Source organism: Vidua chalybeata, chromosome 17 (assembly GCF_026979565.1).
Source record: "Vidua chalybeata isolate OUT-0048 chromosome 17, bVidCha1 merged haplotype, whole genome shotgun sequence".
NCBI classification, from domain to species: domain Eukaryota; kingdom Metazoa; phylum Chordata; class Aves; order Passeriformes; family Viduidae; genus Vidua; species Vidua chalybeata.
In genome coordinates this window covers 13,859,424-13,875,140 of record NC_071546.1, presented here as the reverse complement: position 1 = coordinate 13,875,140, position 15,717 = coordinate 13,859,424, and the positions used below count along the sequence as shown (strand labels likewise).

At 49.9% G+C, this 15,717-nt stretch overlaps 1 protein-coding gene across 2 annotated transcripts in view; it reads right to left on the bottom strand.

Annotated features, from left to right (window-relative positions):
• ATP9A (ATPase phospholipid transporting 9A (putative)) overlaps positions 1-15,717 on the bottom strand; it is a 50,969-nt gene that overhangs the window by 14,974 nt on the left and 20,278 nt on the right. The window contains exons 12-17 of one of the 2 annotated variants that reach the window (XM_053958583.1): positions 15,243-15,385; positions 14,395-14,507; positions 12,836-13,048; positions 7,608-7,769; positions 4,103-4,195; positions 1,526-1,609 (exon numbers count right to left, since the gene is read on the bottom strand). In XM_053958583.1, the coding sequence (XP_053814558.1) occupies positions 1,526-1,609; positions 4,103-4,195; positions 7,608-7,769; positions 12,836-13,048; positions 14,395-14,507; positions 15,243-15,385 (808 nt within the window). The remainder of the gene's footprint in view (positions 1-1,525; positions 1,610-4,102; positions 4,196-7,607; positions 7,770-12,835; positions 13,049-14,394; positions 14,508-15,242; positions 15,386-15,717) is intronic. The other variant, XM_053958584.1, reaches the window with a different exon arrangement.

Sequence of the window (15,717 nt, the reverse complement as noted above, 5' to 3'; positions counted from 1 at the left end):
GCTTTGGGGACACACAGCACAGCCAGCCTGGCTTTGGGGACACACAGCACAGCCAGCCTGGCTTTGGGGACACACAGCACAGCCAGCCTGGCTCTGGGGACACACAGCACAGCCAGCCTGGCTTTGGGGACACACAGCACAGCCAGCCTGGCTTTGGGGACACACAGCACAGCCAGCCTGGCTCTGGGGACACACAGCACAGCCAGCCAGGACACACAGCACAGCCAGGCTGGCTTTGAGGACACAGCACAGCCAGCCAGGACACACAGCACAGCCAGGCTGGCTTTGGGGACACAGCACAGCCAGCCTGGCTTTGGGGACACACAGCACAGCCAGCCTGGCTTTGGGGACACACAGCACAGCCAGCCTGGCTTTGGGGACACACAGCACAGCCAGCCTGGCTCTGGGGACACACAGCACAGCCAGCCAGGACACACAGCACAGCTCTGGGGACACAGCTCTGGGGACACAGCACAGCCAGCCTGGCTTTGGGGACACAGCACAGCCAGCCTGGCTTTGGGGACACACAGCACAGCCAGCCAGGACACACAGCACAGCCAGCCTGGCTTTGGGGACACAGCACAGCCAGCCTGGCTTTGGGGACACACAGCACAACCAGCCTGGCTTTGGGGACACACAGCACAGCCAGCCAGGACACACAGCACAGCCAGCCTGGCTTTGGGGACACAGCACAGCCAGCCTGGCTTTGGGGACACACAGCACAGCCAGGCTGGCTTTGGGGACACAGCACAGCCAGACTGGCTTTGGGGACACAGCACAGCCAGCCTGGCTTTGGGGACACAGGGCTGGCCAGCTCCAGGGGGAAGCAGTGACCCTCCCTCTGTGGCCTTCCACCTGCTCTAGGGAAAGGTGTCCCCACGCACAGCTTGGAACTACATCATCTTTAAGGCGCCTTCCAACCCATGCAGTTCTGATTCCAGGATTCAGAGGTGGAGCCTGTAAGGGCTGCTGAGCTCAAGGTGGGAAATGCTTCGGGGAGCTGTTGCTGTTTTGTCCCTGGGCAGCTCCAGGTGGGCAGCACAGCCACGCAAAGGCACAGCAGCTGCTGGAGTGGCACCTGCAGGGCCTGCAAGCAGCTCCCTCCCACCACAGGCAACACTTCTAGAAACAGTGGCACCACAGAACCCTAAGCAGTTGCACCACATCCCTGCATTAACTGAACAGTTCCCCTTCCCATTCTGCCTGCCTGGAGGAGCCAGGCAGTGCCCTGGGTAGAGACCCAAACCCCACATGTGGAGCCTGTGTTGCCAGGGAGCTGCCTGGTTTCTATTCTGGTTATTCAGGATTCAGGAACTGCTTGGGAGGGTCTTCCCTAGGATAAACACTTCATACCTATCACCTGAAAAGCAACTTTGATTAAAAGAATATCAAGACATTTCAGAAAAACAATTCTAGCAGAGAGCTGGGAGGTGAGAGGCAGCATTATCACAAGAGTTTTGTGAGAATCACTTCAATGATTGCTTGTTTAAAAACAAAGGAAAAAAAAAAACAAATAAAAACTTACTTCAAAGTCTTGATACTGCTCTTCTGTCAGAGACTTCTTGGCCACGACAAGAACCCTCAGGCCTTCCCGAGCCATGTTACCACACTGCAAAGAAGGATCACATTGTAAACCATAAACTCCACTGAAATGATTTATGCACAGCAGTGTGGAGATGGCAGTGTAAGATAGCAGGTTAAGAAAATAACCATCCCGTTTGAGCAACCCCAGTGAGTCTACAATATCTGATAAAGTGCATGATAAACTCGAGAGGAAAGAGGGATCTGCAGTAGTTTGTGACCTAGCTCAGTGATCAGGAAGAAAAATGTCCTCTCTGCTACACCAGGGTGGCAAAAACAACCCCACTGATTAGATTTTCTCTGTCTCTAAGTAAAAGGCACAAGCCTGTGATTTGTAGACTTCACATCTTTGGCAACTCTTTAAAATAAGACAAAGATATTATTATTTTTCTGAACACCAGAGAATCAGTAAGTGAAGCTACATTTGAGGATGCCCCTGGATCCCTGGCTGTGTCCCAGGCTGGGCTAGACAGGGCTTGGAGCAATCTGGGATAGTGGAAGGTGTCCCTGCCCATGGCAGGGGTGCAATGGGATGAGACTCCAACCCATTCTGGGATTCCATGAACTCTGTGCCACCATTACTGCTGCCCTGACCAACATACCCCAGTACAGAGCTGCCAAAGGCAGTTTTGAAATCAGACCCTTCATGCTAGAACAGATCCAAACACAGAATCAAGCCCAGCACCAATCTGGTGAGCGTCCATCAGTTTTGAGCAAAACCCATTTTATTCGCAGGACTTATTCCACATTAAATTTGCTGAATTTGCCACTGACGCCCTTGCTCCTGTGGATGGATTTGGCTGAGGAGGACTAATCCAAGGGATTGCCAGGATCAGTGACCTTCTGGCTTGCAGACTTTTCAGCAGTTAGTTGGGTATTTCACGCCTGCTGCAGTGGTCTGCAGAGCAGCAGGGACACAGTGGCCCGAGCACGGTGGCAGGGGCACAGTGGAAGGGACACAGTGACTCCGGACACACTGCTGCAAAGTCTGCACAGTGTCCCAGGCACGGCCACAGGGACACGGCCACAGGGACACGGCCACAGGGACACGGCCACAGGGACACAGTGACTCCGGACACACTGCTGCAAAGTCTGCACAGTGTCCCAGGCACAGCCACAGGGACACGGCCGCAGGGACACGGCCACAGGGACACGGCCACAGGGACACAGTGACTCCGGACACACTGCTGCAAAGTCTGCACAGTGTCCCAGGCACAGCCACAGGGACACGGCCGCAGGGACACGGCCGCAGGGACACGGCCACAGGGACACGGCCACAGGGACACGGCGGCCCCGGACACAGTGGCAGGGACACAGCGGCCCGGGCATGGTGGCAGGGACACAGCGGCCTGGGCACAGGGATCAGGACACAGCCACAGGGACACAGCGGCAGGGACACGGCCACAGGGACACGGTGACTCCGGACACACTGCTGCAAAGTCTGCACAGCGTCCCAGGCACAGCCACAGGGACACGGCCACAGGGACACAGCCACAGGGACACGGCCACAGGGACACGGCAGCCCGGGCACGGTGGCAGGGACACAGTGGCCCCGGACACAACGGCAGGGGCACAGCAGCCTGGGCACAGCGGCCCGGGGCACAGGGATCGGGACACAGCGGCCCGGGCACGGCCGCAGGGACACGGTGGCCTCGGCACAGCCGCAGGGACATGGTGGCCCGGGCACGGTGGCAGGGACACGGCGGCCCCGGACACAGCGGCCCGGGCACACTGCTGCAAATTCTGCACAGCGTCCCAGGCACAGCCACAGGGACACGGCCACAGGGACACGGCAGCCCGGGCACAGCAGCAGGGGCACAGCGGCTCGGACACAACGGCAGGGACATGGCGGCTCGGACACAGGGATCGGGACACAACGGCCTGGGCACGGTGGCAGGGACACGGCGGCCCGGGCACAGTGGCAGGGACACAACGGCAGGGACACGGTGGCTCAGACACGGCGGCCTGGGCACAGGGATTGGGACACAACGGCCTGGGCACAGGGATTGGGACACAACGGCCTGGGCACGGTGGCAGGGACACAACGGCCCGGACACAGCGGCTCGAACACAGGGATTGGGACACAACGGCCCGGACACGGTGGCAGGGACACGGTGGCTTGGACACAGGGATTGGGACACAACGGCCCGGACACAGCGGCCTGGGCACAGGGATTGGGACACAACGGCCTGGGCACGGTGGCAGGGACACAACAGCCCGGACACGGCGGCCTGGGCACAGGGATTGGGACACAACGGCCTGGGCACAGGGATTGGGACACAACGGCCCAGACACGGCGGCCTGGGCACAGGGATTGGGACACAACGGCCCGGACACAGCGGCTCGAACACAGGGATTGGGACACAACGGCCCGGACACGGCGGCCTGGGCACAGGGATTGGGACACAACGGCCCGGACACGGCGGCCTGGGCACAGGGATTGGGACACAACGGCCTGGGCACAGGGATTGGGACACAACGGCCCGGGCACGGCGGCAGGGACACGGCGGCCCCCTCGTACCTCCTCCTCCAGCCAGTCGTTGTACTGCACGATGCCAGCCATCACCACGTCCGCCCCCTTCATGTAGAACGTGATCTCTCCTGTGGATTCATCCTGCAGACACAACGCAGCAGCCTCAGCTGGGCCAGCATTCACAGATCTGGGGGGGCCTCGCAGAGCGAGTGATGAATTCTCAGCACAGCAGGCACAGAGTTGTCTGCTCTGGGGCAGGTGAAGGGCCACCAGCTCAGCTTCTTGTCTGGGGCCAGGAGGAGGTGCCTACTCAATTGCAACTCAGCTCCTCACAGCAGGAATTCATGCTTTAGACAAGGGGGATCAGCTTTTTAATGAGCATCTCCACACAGACAGGGCCCCCCCAGCCCTGACTGCCTCTGCCTCCAGAATAACCTGGAGCCCTCACCTTGAAACCTGACTCCCTGCTCACCTGAAACAACAGAACAGATGCCCAAAGCAGAGTAAAAATCACTCTGATTTACCTGCTCTGTTACACCATATGGAATAAGCATAATTAGAGCTCATGCTTGCCACAGAAAGCTTAGATTGCTGCCTGCCTTATCTGATACAAGGAATTTATAGGCTGCAAGCAAAGCGTATTTACATTACCACAAATTAAAAAGTCCCTTCTAAGCAGGCAGATATGTAAGGAGGCCACAGCTCTGAGTATTACAAACTAATGGAAACCCTGGTAATTTCCTCAAAGGAGATGAAACTACGAGTAAGGAACAAACTGCTTTGTGAACCTAGACAGCCACCAGGGATAGGAGGAAAACAAACCTAAAATGCAAAACCAAAAAGCCCAGGAAGGTCTGAAATAAACAGCTGTGAATGAAGGGACCAAAGTACTTTAGGAATAAGTGAAATTAAAGAAAAGCGAAGTGGATACTTCTTCATTCTCTCACCTAATATTTGGGTGAGTCTGTTCCACCATGACAGAATTTAGTGGTGGAGGTTCTCACACATGAATAGGTTAAAAGCCCCAGGTCCTGTGGCACTGGCAAAACAGAGTTTAAATTCACAGAAAAGAAAAAAAAAATGGCAAAATGTAGCAGCTGATGTGGACACTAAAACTGCAAAGAAATAAAATGTCTTTGCTGAGGAAATGAAGAAGTAGCCTAGGATAATGAAGCTCCTTTGCTTGGCCAAGCTCACAGAGATATTCACAAGGAAGATGCTCATAATTGAGCCCAAGTACAGTTTTCAATTCCTGGAACATCCAGCCCTCACAGAGTGATACACATCCCACATCCCCAGAGGAAAACGGGTGTCACTCTTCCAAAACTACCAGAATCTGCTTCAATAAAACACACCACTTCTGCCAGTAGCCAAAGGTAAAGGTTTATCTATGAAATTATTTGACTAAAGAGTGTCTAACAACATCTCTGTAGGAAACTGAATAAAGACTGCACTTCCCGTGCTGCAGAGCTGGCTCAAGATAGTTTAGATTTTTTGTCCAATATAAATACTGTATCAGCTATCTCCTTGCATTAGTCATTTCCTCTGCCCGAGTTCAGGAGGAGGTTAGTGCGTTCTCAGATCATGGCAACATCACTCTATAAATCTGCACACAGATTTGCCAGTTACATTGTTTTGGGGAAGCATCTTTTTCCACCATGGTCTGCCTCTGGCCACGGTTCAAAGGCTCCTTTCAATTCCAGATATGACAATAGCACTATCTCTGCTCTACAACAAAGATCATTCCACATGGGTAAGGGGAAAAAAAACAAAGAAAACGAAGAATGGAAAAATATTGTGGTCAAACAAACAGGCCTTCTTCAAAGAGGAAGATAAGTCAGTGCACACTATGGTGAGGAGGCTGCTTGGGTAGAACAGGGTTTCTTAGAACTGAAATAATCAGGTACAGAAATGACAGTTGAGTGCAAGGAAACACTCAGCTATTGTAAAAATATCCCAAAGCAGGCAACATCTGCCACTTGTTTCCACTATTAACTATTGCTTTATTTACTAGAAGTTGTGTTGAAGGAGATCTTTTGCTAGGGGCAGAGCAGACAGGATGTGCATGGTGCCTGCAGGGACAGCACTGCCGGGCTGGACACAGGAACTCTGCCCACACTGTGTCTCCAGGCTGGGCAGGAAGCCTGGCAGAATTCTCACAGGGCTCTCAAGAGCCCGAAAATTGCAGTTTGTAAGGACAGGCAGTACCTGCACAAGTGAGCAGGAATGTTTCCCTTTGGGTTCTGCTCACTGCAGTGCTGGGTGCAGCTTCATCTCCCTTCCCAGGTGTATTTTCTTCTGGATGCTTCGTGCTGCTCTCCCTCCCCATTTCTCTTCTCTAAACAAGCAGCAGGGTTTAGGAGATGCACTGAAAAGGTGACCACCCTTCGAGCTGTGGATCAAACCAAATGGAGTGCCTACACATACACACATAAATATTTAACTGAAGCAAATTTTGCTTGATAACTACCTATTTATAAATGTTTTGTTTTGGTTTTTAAATGGAAATTAAAAACCTGCTTGAAGATACAATTTTGGAGTATACAGAAATGTGGCAAGGTAATACCCAGGCAGTCAAGGTCTGCTACTCAACCCCAATTCTGCACAGGGCACACACGGAGCTGATTTTAGTGGCTTGGAGCAGCTGAGTGGCTACAAAATAAAGACAATTCACAGAGAGGGACCAATGCTTCTTTAAAGGTATTTACAGTCAGGATCTAGGCCTGATGTTGCTCCCACTGACCACAAGTGGGAGTTTTGCTGGTTTTGCCTGAAATACAAACGGCGAAGTCTAAACAGAGAAATACAAACTAGAAACCTTTTTATTTCTAGTGGGGAAGAAGATAAATAATAGGTAATTTAAAAGGAATAAACTTCAAATTGAAGAAGGGAAAAGAAAAAGGAGCACTCATACTCATGATAAGAAAATTTCAGGGCATTCACTTCTGTTGAGCATAAAACCACAATTTAATGAAACTCACCCTGGCTTTGATGGTTTGTCCACCTCTTTTATCTTTTATAAAATAGCATTTCATCAAAAGCTTGCATTTGCAATAAAAGCAATGGGGAGGGAGGTTCTTTAGTCCTCTCTCTCCGATTGACAATATTTTTATTCTAGGTCAGGCAAAGATTGCCTGGTGTCTCCACATAATTTTCATTCTAGAAGTAATTAATTTGAAGAATTTACACTGGCTGCACTGAACTGGATACACACTGCACTTGTTGCAGGCATCCCCTGCAGCACAAGGTATTTGTGGGAACACTCAGTGTATGTTCAGTGCACCCCCTGGCTCTCTGAACTCCCAGATTTAGCACAGTGATTACTTTGTACCAGCTCAGCCTCTCAGCTCCCTTCCCCTGCCACCCCTGCTCTTGGCCACGGGTTCATATTCCACCTCGTGCTGGGACGAGAGGAGGGAGGATTGCCTTCACTGCTGATACAGCCCCGGCTGGCTGCCCTGCTGTGCTCTGGTGACACCTCTGAGCAGGAGGCCAGCCCAGGTGCCCCCCAGGTGTGGCTGTCCCCGGGCAGCCCGGGACTGGCAGCCCTTACCCGCACGATGATGCCCATGCGCTTGCTCTCGTAGGTGAAGGGGAAGATCTGCAGGATGGTGAAGTTGAGGATGTGCCCCCCTGGGCTCCTCAGCTGCACTGAGGACTGGTCTCTGCCCACCAGAGTCAGGCCCACGCTCTCTGTCCACTGCACCAGGGCCACCTGAGAGGAGAAGGGCAGGGTGAGGGCTCCTGCCACACCTCCCGAGGGGAGGGATAGCAGGTGGCTGCAGAGAATTCATCAGTCATTAATTCACCAGCCATTAATTCACCAGTCATTAACAGCGCTATCAAACAGATCCACGGACAAACACAGGCACCCCTCCATGGCTTTCCCAGCAGCTTGTTCCCCATTCAGACCCTTCCTGCCAGGGTTTGGGCAGCCCAGCCCATGTCTGATGCTGCTGTGGCACCGCCAACGTGTCCATGGTCACCCCCCCGCCTTCGACTGCCACGTTCCACTGGACACCAGGAATTTCCCCATGGAAAGGGTGGTCAGCCTTTGGCAGGGGCTGCCCAGGGAGGTTTGGAGTGCCCATCCCTGCAGGTGTCCCAGGAAGGGCTGGAGGTGGCACTCAGAGCTCTGGGCTGGGGACAAGGTGGGCACTGGGCACAGCTGGGACTCCATGGGCTGGAAGGGCTTTTCCAATCTAATTGATTCCATGATTTCAGCCCAAAGGACAACCCTCAGCAAGGGGCAGGCACTGGAATCCTCCACCCAGCCCTAGGGTGCCCAAACCTCCATGGGCACATCAGGGAAACCCCATTACAAACACTTACTTTTGGAAAGAGCGATTTCCCAGCTTGCTGTCTATGAAATTAAGAATTCAAAATGACACATTCACCCTGGATTTACAATTTCAAAGCCAGAGACACTAATGCAGCACATTAAAAATTCATATTAAAAAAACCCGAACAAAATGAGCTCGGTGTCACTCTCTGTGTTCAGTAGTAACAGCTCATCAACAAATTTCAACAATTTTGCAGGGATCAGCAAGACAGCTGAAGGCTGGCTCAGACACTTCTCAGCAGAGAACCCTTCTCCCTAAATATTAAAAAACAAACAAAAACAAACCCCACAAAAAACAAACAAACAAAAAAAAACCAACCCAACAACCCCTCCAAAAAACCCCAGATTGTTCAAGGTTTAACTGAACTGAGGTGGGCATCATTTTGATTGCAGCCTCTACTATTTCAGGACCCACAAAACTGAGTTCTCTGCAAGCTTTCACTCAATTGCAACCAGAGCCATGCCAGAAGACCAAAGCCTTTATTTTGCTTCCCTGAGAATGCCCCAGAGTGCCCAGCTCAGCTGACACATCCATCTCAGCCTGAGCTTGCTGAGATTTAACTCCAGAAGCTGTCTGGGCAGTAACAGATGGAGCAGCAGCTGACACGAGCCCATCTATCACTGGCCCCCAGAAAGGATCAAGGGATACTTTCCCTAAACAGACATGAAATCCTGGAAGTGTTTTACAGTGACATTTTCAAAGGCACAAGAGTGCTGGGCACATGGTTGCTGTCGACTTGAAGGTTAATTATCCCTTCTGCCTTTCAGGTTCTGCCTCGACTGCCTCAAGCGACCACAAATACCTCAGTTAAAAATGAAATTGATCTTGGAAAATTACATACAGGAGATACAAATAAAATCAGAACCTGTAAATACTTGCACTGAGTTAAGATTTTATTAATGAATTGATACAATTGGGACTAACTGAAGCTTTTGTGAACTCAGCTCCTTTTCATCCAAAAGCTTAAAAGAGAACCTAAACCAAACTTTTCCTTTCACAAAGTAGTCTTAAATTGTCAGATTAAAAAAAAAAAAAAAAGTAATTGAGTTGGCTTTGCCTTGAAAGACCTTTAAGTCAATTTGAATCAATATTTGGCTTAATATTAACAAGTTTGTGCAGGCTTACTCACAAAGATTATGACAAATCAAAGGCTCTTTCAAGCTTATCTTTCTCAAAAATTTCTTCAAACCGTCCACAGTGCATTAAAGTGTGCAGTCAGATAATCTTCCTAGCAGCCTCCCAGAGCAGAGATGGAGCTTGGCTTTCTAATACTCTGGTTAATAAAGAATGATTGGGAATTATTGCCAGCATGATGCTGCGTGACGTTCAGCGTGCGCAGCCCTGGCTGTTCTTCTGCCTGGGCTGGTGAGCTCCAAATGCCTGGAGGTACAAAGCTCTGCTCCAGCTCGGCCTGTGGAAGATCTCCCCTGCACAGACACCTCCTCCCTCCTTCCCTGCCAGCGCCTCACTGCAATCCCATACAGCTCTGAAAGCAAAGCCTTGTGCAGAGGGATAAATGGACGAGCAGCACGTCGGAGGTGGCACCAGGGGACAGCACCACCCATGGCACCAGAAGCACTGACAGCTCTGCTGGCAGTGTCTGGGCACTGGGTTGGGATGGGCAGCACATCCCAGCTCCAGGTCAGACAGAACAGGTTTGCTCTGCCCCCCGCAAACTCCTAACTCAAGGTGCTCTCAGCAGAAAGATGAGAAATATTCAAGATGCAAAAGTGTATTTACAACTTAAGAGGAAGGAGAATTAAAAGCAGGCTTGAAATCCTTGGAACACCTTAAAGGGAGCCCATGCTCACTGATGAGGGCAATCAGTGAAGTCCCTGCCAGCATTTTTCAGCTCCAACCAGGCCAGGCCTGATGCAGACCTGAGCATTTCAAAGCACAGCAGCCCAGCACAGCACAGTGCCCTCCAACTTTGCTCTCCCCGACAATTAAATTACCCAAGCCACCACTGAAGTGAATATCGACTAATAAATTTCATTCTAAAGAGACAAATTGATCCTCCTGTGCCATGAGCTGCTCTGCAGGGTCCCCTTTGGGTTGCCTAGGCAGGCAGACAGCAGGCAGAGACCAATTGATCACACACCCTTTCATGTCCTGGCAGCTGCCGCCGTTGTCAGGGTTAAAGACTGTTTGCCCAGGAATCCCAGGCCCTCTTATCTCTGATCAGATTATATCTATTTCATTTCCCCTGTTAGTTACTGTATGGCCACAACTGACAACTGGCTCGCAGAGCCCCAAGGCTGTAACTGATATCTGAATAAAGATACTTCAAGACTTCTAAATGGCAGCGTGCACAGGAAACAAATTTAGGAAATCCTGCTTTCTGTTACAGGAAATGAATCCTATGCCAACTGGTAGAAATTACCCTTGCTGTTAAAGTAAAGAGAATACAAGTTTTTGTACTCATTTCATAAACTGACCTTCCCTGCCATGGCAATATTTTATTGATATAGGATTTCAAAGGCTGGCTTTAACAGGAGTCCAAAGCCATTCCCCTACAGGGAATGTTATTTAACAGCATTACTCCCTTTTCAAGGGCTCCACTTGTGGAGCTCCTGCATTTTGTACCATCTAGGATGACATACAGAGCACGGCTAAATAATATTTGTATATCCAAGACCTACAGACAAGATTTCCTCAGTGCAGCAAAGCATATCTGATTTCTGAACCTGCTGTAATTCTCTACTTAAGATATCACAAGAAAGGAAAAAAGAATTTAAACAATAATCTTGGAAGGATTAGTTATCATGCTATAGTAAAATAAATAAACAATATCCCCTGGGTATTTCAGACAAATTGCTGTGTAAATATTTTAAAGACAGAACAGTATAAAGAGTAAAAGTAAAAGAAAAATCACTGACTTCACTATATACCACAGTATATATGTAAATAAACAGAAATCTGTGCAAAAATAGCCCATAAATACTTTAGGAGAAAAAAAAAAAAAAAGAACTTAGATGCAGATGACAAAAATGACCATCTGGAAATCATTCAGAACTCGTTTCAGTGCTAAGGCAGCTGCTTTCTGTACACTGCCTTTCCAGGGGAGAGCAACCCTGCCCTGCCCATGTGTGGGACAGGACACCCACACCCTGCCAGGGAGGAGGTGCTGCTGGCACTGCACTGCAGCCCAGCCATGCAGGGGGCACAGCAGAAATGCAGCCTGTGGATAACGCACAGGAGAAAATGAATATATAAAAATACGTATGGAACAAATGAATTGCCTGCTTTGGGAGAAGAACACTATAGGGAATATTCTGAATGTATGTAAATGTGCAAACCAGCTCTGTGCCAGTCTTTCAGGAGCACAACAGCCCCAAAATCCTCACTCAGCTGGGCTTCCAACGAGTGCATTTAATTCCACGCAAAGCATTTCCCTAACAATGAGGCAAGCCAGCTTCTCTTCTGATGGCAAAGGTGGGAAGGTTATTATCAGAGGCAAAGCTGGTTTGTTTGAGGCAATACATGGAGGAACCCTTTGAATGCAGTCAAAAGGGTGATCTGATCTCACACTGTCAGTGGGATTCTCAGGGGAAGACTCAAACTTCAGCGTCTCTCCAGCACAGAGCAAACGTAATTGTACAAATTAATAGAAAGCAAAATGTGTTACTTTTGTTGCACCAAAAGGTGTATCCAAGAAGCATAACCAACATATGAAACCACATTTTATTCCTCCTGTGTTTGTCACAGAAGGAAACAACTCTATAATTACATTTCCCAGATTTTGCAAGGGGTGGCAAACAGCACTTAAACTGTAAGTGCTGCATTGAACCTGAACTCCTAAATGCTAATGAAAGTCTCCAGTGAGTCTCTGGAGAGCTCCAGAGCTTCTCCCCACTGTGCCACCTGCACAGCCCTGGCTGCACTGGGTGCTGGCAGAGAACTGGCAGGGCCCAGCTTTGCTCTCCAATTCACCTGTGCACTTCACTCCCTCCCCAGCATTAACCTGGGCACTGGCTCTGCCCACCTGCACGTGGGATGTGCCCTGGTTACAGTGATGTACAGCTTCTCCCTGCTCTGGAAGGTCACACACCTCGCAGAGCTGAGCTGAGGGAGCGTCCCAACCCTTTTCCACAAGCTCTCCTCCCCCAGACAAGATAAGAGTGCTCATAATTGACCAAACGTGGTCAAAGGGATTCCCGGCGTTGAAATGAAAAATAGACCCTGGACAAAAGGTGCAGAAACAGGGACAAAATTCTGTGGTGCAGAGGCTGACAGAAGAGCCAGATACCAGGCAGGAGCTTCAGGCAGAGAGGCAGAACAGCTGAGAGGGCACTTACAGCCTATTCCCAGCTTCTCAGAGCAACACGCGCGTTGAAATATCATCCCCGTCGCTAAACCCGAGCGCTTCCCCCGCGTAACCGCGGGGCGTTTCCCAGCCAGCCAGGCGACACAGAGGGCGCGAGGGCCCCGGACTGACCTCGTCGGGGCTGGAGGCCTGGTACACCCTGCAGGAGTCCTCGTAGTGGCGCTCGGCCTCGGCCTGGTCGGTGACGCCGTTGGACTCGTAGACGGGGGTGACGTTGTGGCACAGCGCGATGGCCTTGACGGCCTCGTGCACGCGGCTGCTCATGGTGCGCCGCACCTTGGTGGCCAGGGACAGCCCCTTCACGGCCGGCGGGTCCTGCGGCTGCTGGGGGACGAGGGACAAGGCAACACGCTCTCAAAACTGGGGGGAAGAAACGACCGCCGAGTTCCGGCTGCGCGGGCCCGCGTCCCCAGAAACCAGGCTCGCTCTTCCCACACCCGCCCTCAGGCTCGCTGGGAACCAGCGCAGCCCAGCTCCTGGAGCATTCTCCTCGAGGCCCCCAAAAGATCGAAGTTTTGGGACGCTACACCAAGAAAAAGCCTCTTTGCTGCAAATCCACCCAAAAGGGGCGACACGCCAGCCTCAAGAGACTCAGAGAAACCAATTTTTTACTCCACAAAAGACCAGTGGTTTGGGGAATTTAGAATCACTTGGGTTTCATGTGCAAGAGGATATAATTGGTGAAAACAAAAAACAGATGACTCGTATGGAGCTAGAAAATCTTAATTACATTCATTTATTTTTTAATACTATTTTTAGTATCAGAATGGGAGTCTTCAGATAATTGCACAATTACTAAATTATCCCGGTTGAAGAAGGGACACACAGTGATCCCGTTTCCTGCTCTGTTAACCTTTAGTGTCAAGAGGACAAAAGTTTCACTTCCAGGTCAAAGGGCCACAACATGGTAAAAATAAGAGCAAATAATAAGATCTACAGTTCAAAATGAATCATTGCCAGCAAATGCTTCTCATTATAAGGAATTTTACTTGGTAATTATGAAAGTTTTATGAGACATATATCCATTACCAGGGTAATTCCACATGTTATTTTCTGCACTAGTGATTAGGTCCCATAAGATCTTCAAATTTAGTATCACTGCTCATTAGCACTGCTGCCAAAATCCAACAGCAAACCCTCAGCTGAAGTGCATGAAGTCGCTGCTCACACACTGGACTAGCCAGTCACCCAAATGTTCCTGACAAATATTGGAGACTTTGGCAAATAATCCATCAGTAGTCAAGTTTTCTCTAGAGATTCAGTGTAAAGTGAAGGCAAATAAAGCTGAAGTCTGGGGGTTTGTAATTTGGGGTTTTTTTTTGGTTGGTTTTTTATTTTTAAATATGGTTCTGTCACTTGAGGGTCTCAACACCAAGAGAAGACCCAAATGCCAGGAAGGAGAAAGAAAAGAGATAGCTGGATATCTAAATAAAAGTCATTTTAGACTCAGACCTCAGCAACAGGACACAGGCACACACACTTGCACGTGATGTGAAACAACCCACAGAACATAACGAGCAATCACGACATGATTTATGAATTAAGCATCCAGAGGCCTTCACTCCTTCCCAAAAGCAGCTCACAAGCAGATCCCTACCACATGAATTCACCGTCGGCCCAGTGAGGTGGAATTTTGGGGACAGGGAGTCAGGGGATGCAGCTGATTGTACCTGTGTGTAGATGCTGAATATGTGGCTCTGCACCTCGTCCATGGAGTCCAGGCCGTACGCCACCGTTCCCAGGTGGAGCCTCTTGAAAACCATCTCGTTCTGGGTGAGAGTCCCTGGGAAAACAGCACCATGGAGTGGGAACAACACCCCCACTGCCCAGCACACCTCCTGTCCCTGCTGTGCCTCGAGCACAGAAACCTGAATGTGGGCCAGCAGCTGAACCCGCCACTGTGCCACTCCCAGCCACAGGCTGGCAGGAAACCCAGAATCAACAGACCCGAGGGCTCATTCCCCTGGGAAGTGGGGGTGTATAAATAACAATGAGATTCACCTCACAGTCAACGCCAGCAGGAGCTGCAGGCATGGTTCTGGTCCCACTGGCACCAAAAAAATTGGAAACTGCTTCAGTGGGACCAGGATTTTATGTCAGACCAAGCTTTTCATTACAGCTCAGGCCTTCAGTTCAAGCTCAGCTTCAGAAGTGTAAGGGCAGCAGCAGACAGCTTCTGCCTATATATGTAAGTTATCTTAACCTGGCTTTGAAAACCAGCTCTAAAAAGTTGATTTTAATTTTATTTTTATCCTCGGCTTTTGTTGTAATAATGTGCTTTAAGTATTCCTTCAAGTAGTATAATATTCTTGTCCTACCTTACTTACAGCACATTCAGAAGCAAAAAAAAGCAGAACTTTTTTTTCAAAAACTGATTAAATCATATTGTCAAAGTGACAGGAAATGCACATTTCTTCCAGTCCAGAGCAATCTCACATTATCCTCTTTTCCTGGGCAAAAACGCAACAGAATCCAAACAACGTGCCATGACTCAAAGCTGTATTTTCTGCACCAATACCTGTTTTGTCTGTAAGCAAATAGGAAATCCTCCCCAGCTGCTCAGGGATGGTGCTGGACCGAACCACAGTGCCAGGGATTTTGGAATCTCTGCGGATCACCCAGCTGTACACAATCTTCCCCATGTCCAGATTCACACGTAAACTGCACAGGAGGAAAGAGAAAAAGGGAAATAAAACCTGTCACCAGGTAAACTTTGGAAAAAATCCTTGTGAACTGCCACAGTGCATGAAAGGACAACGAGTTCCACAGTGAACCCGAGGTGCCAAAGGAGAGTTTCAGGAGAAGTTATTCAAAGTCAGTGCTCTGGTGGCCAATGTAATTACAGTGTGATTCAAAGACAGATGACAAAATTGAATGAGAAGAACAGATATGATTTGAGGGGAAGGTGGACAGAGTAAGGACAGTGATGGATACCAGAGAGCAGACTAGCAATGGAACTGAAATGAATCCCAGTCCTGAACCCAAAGTTACTA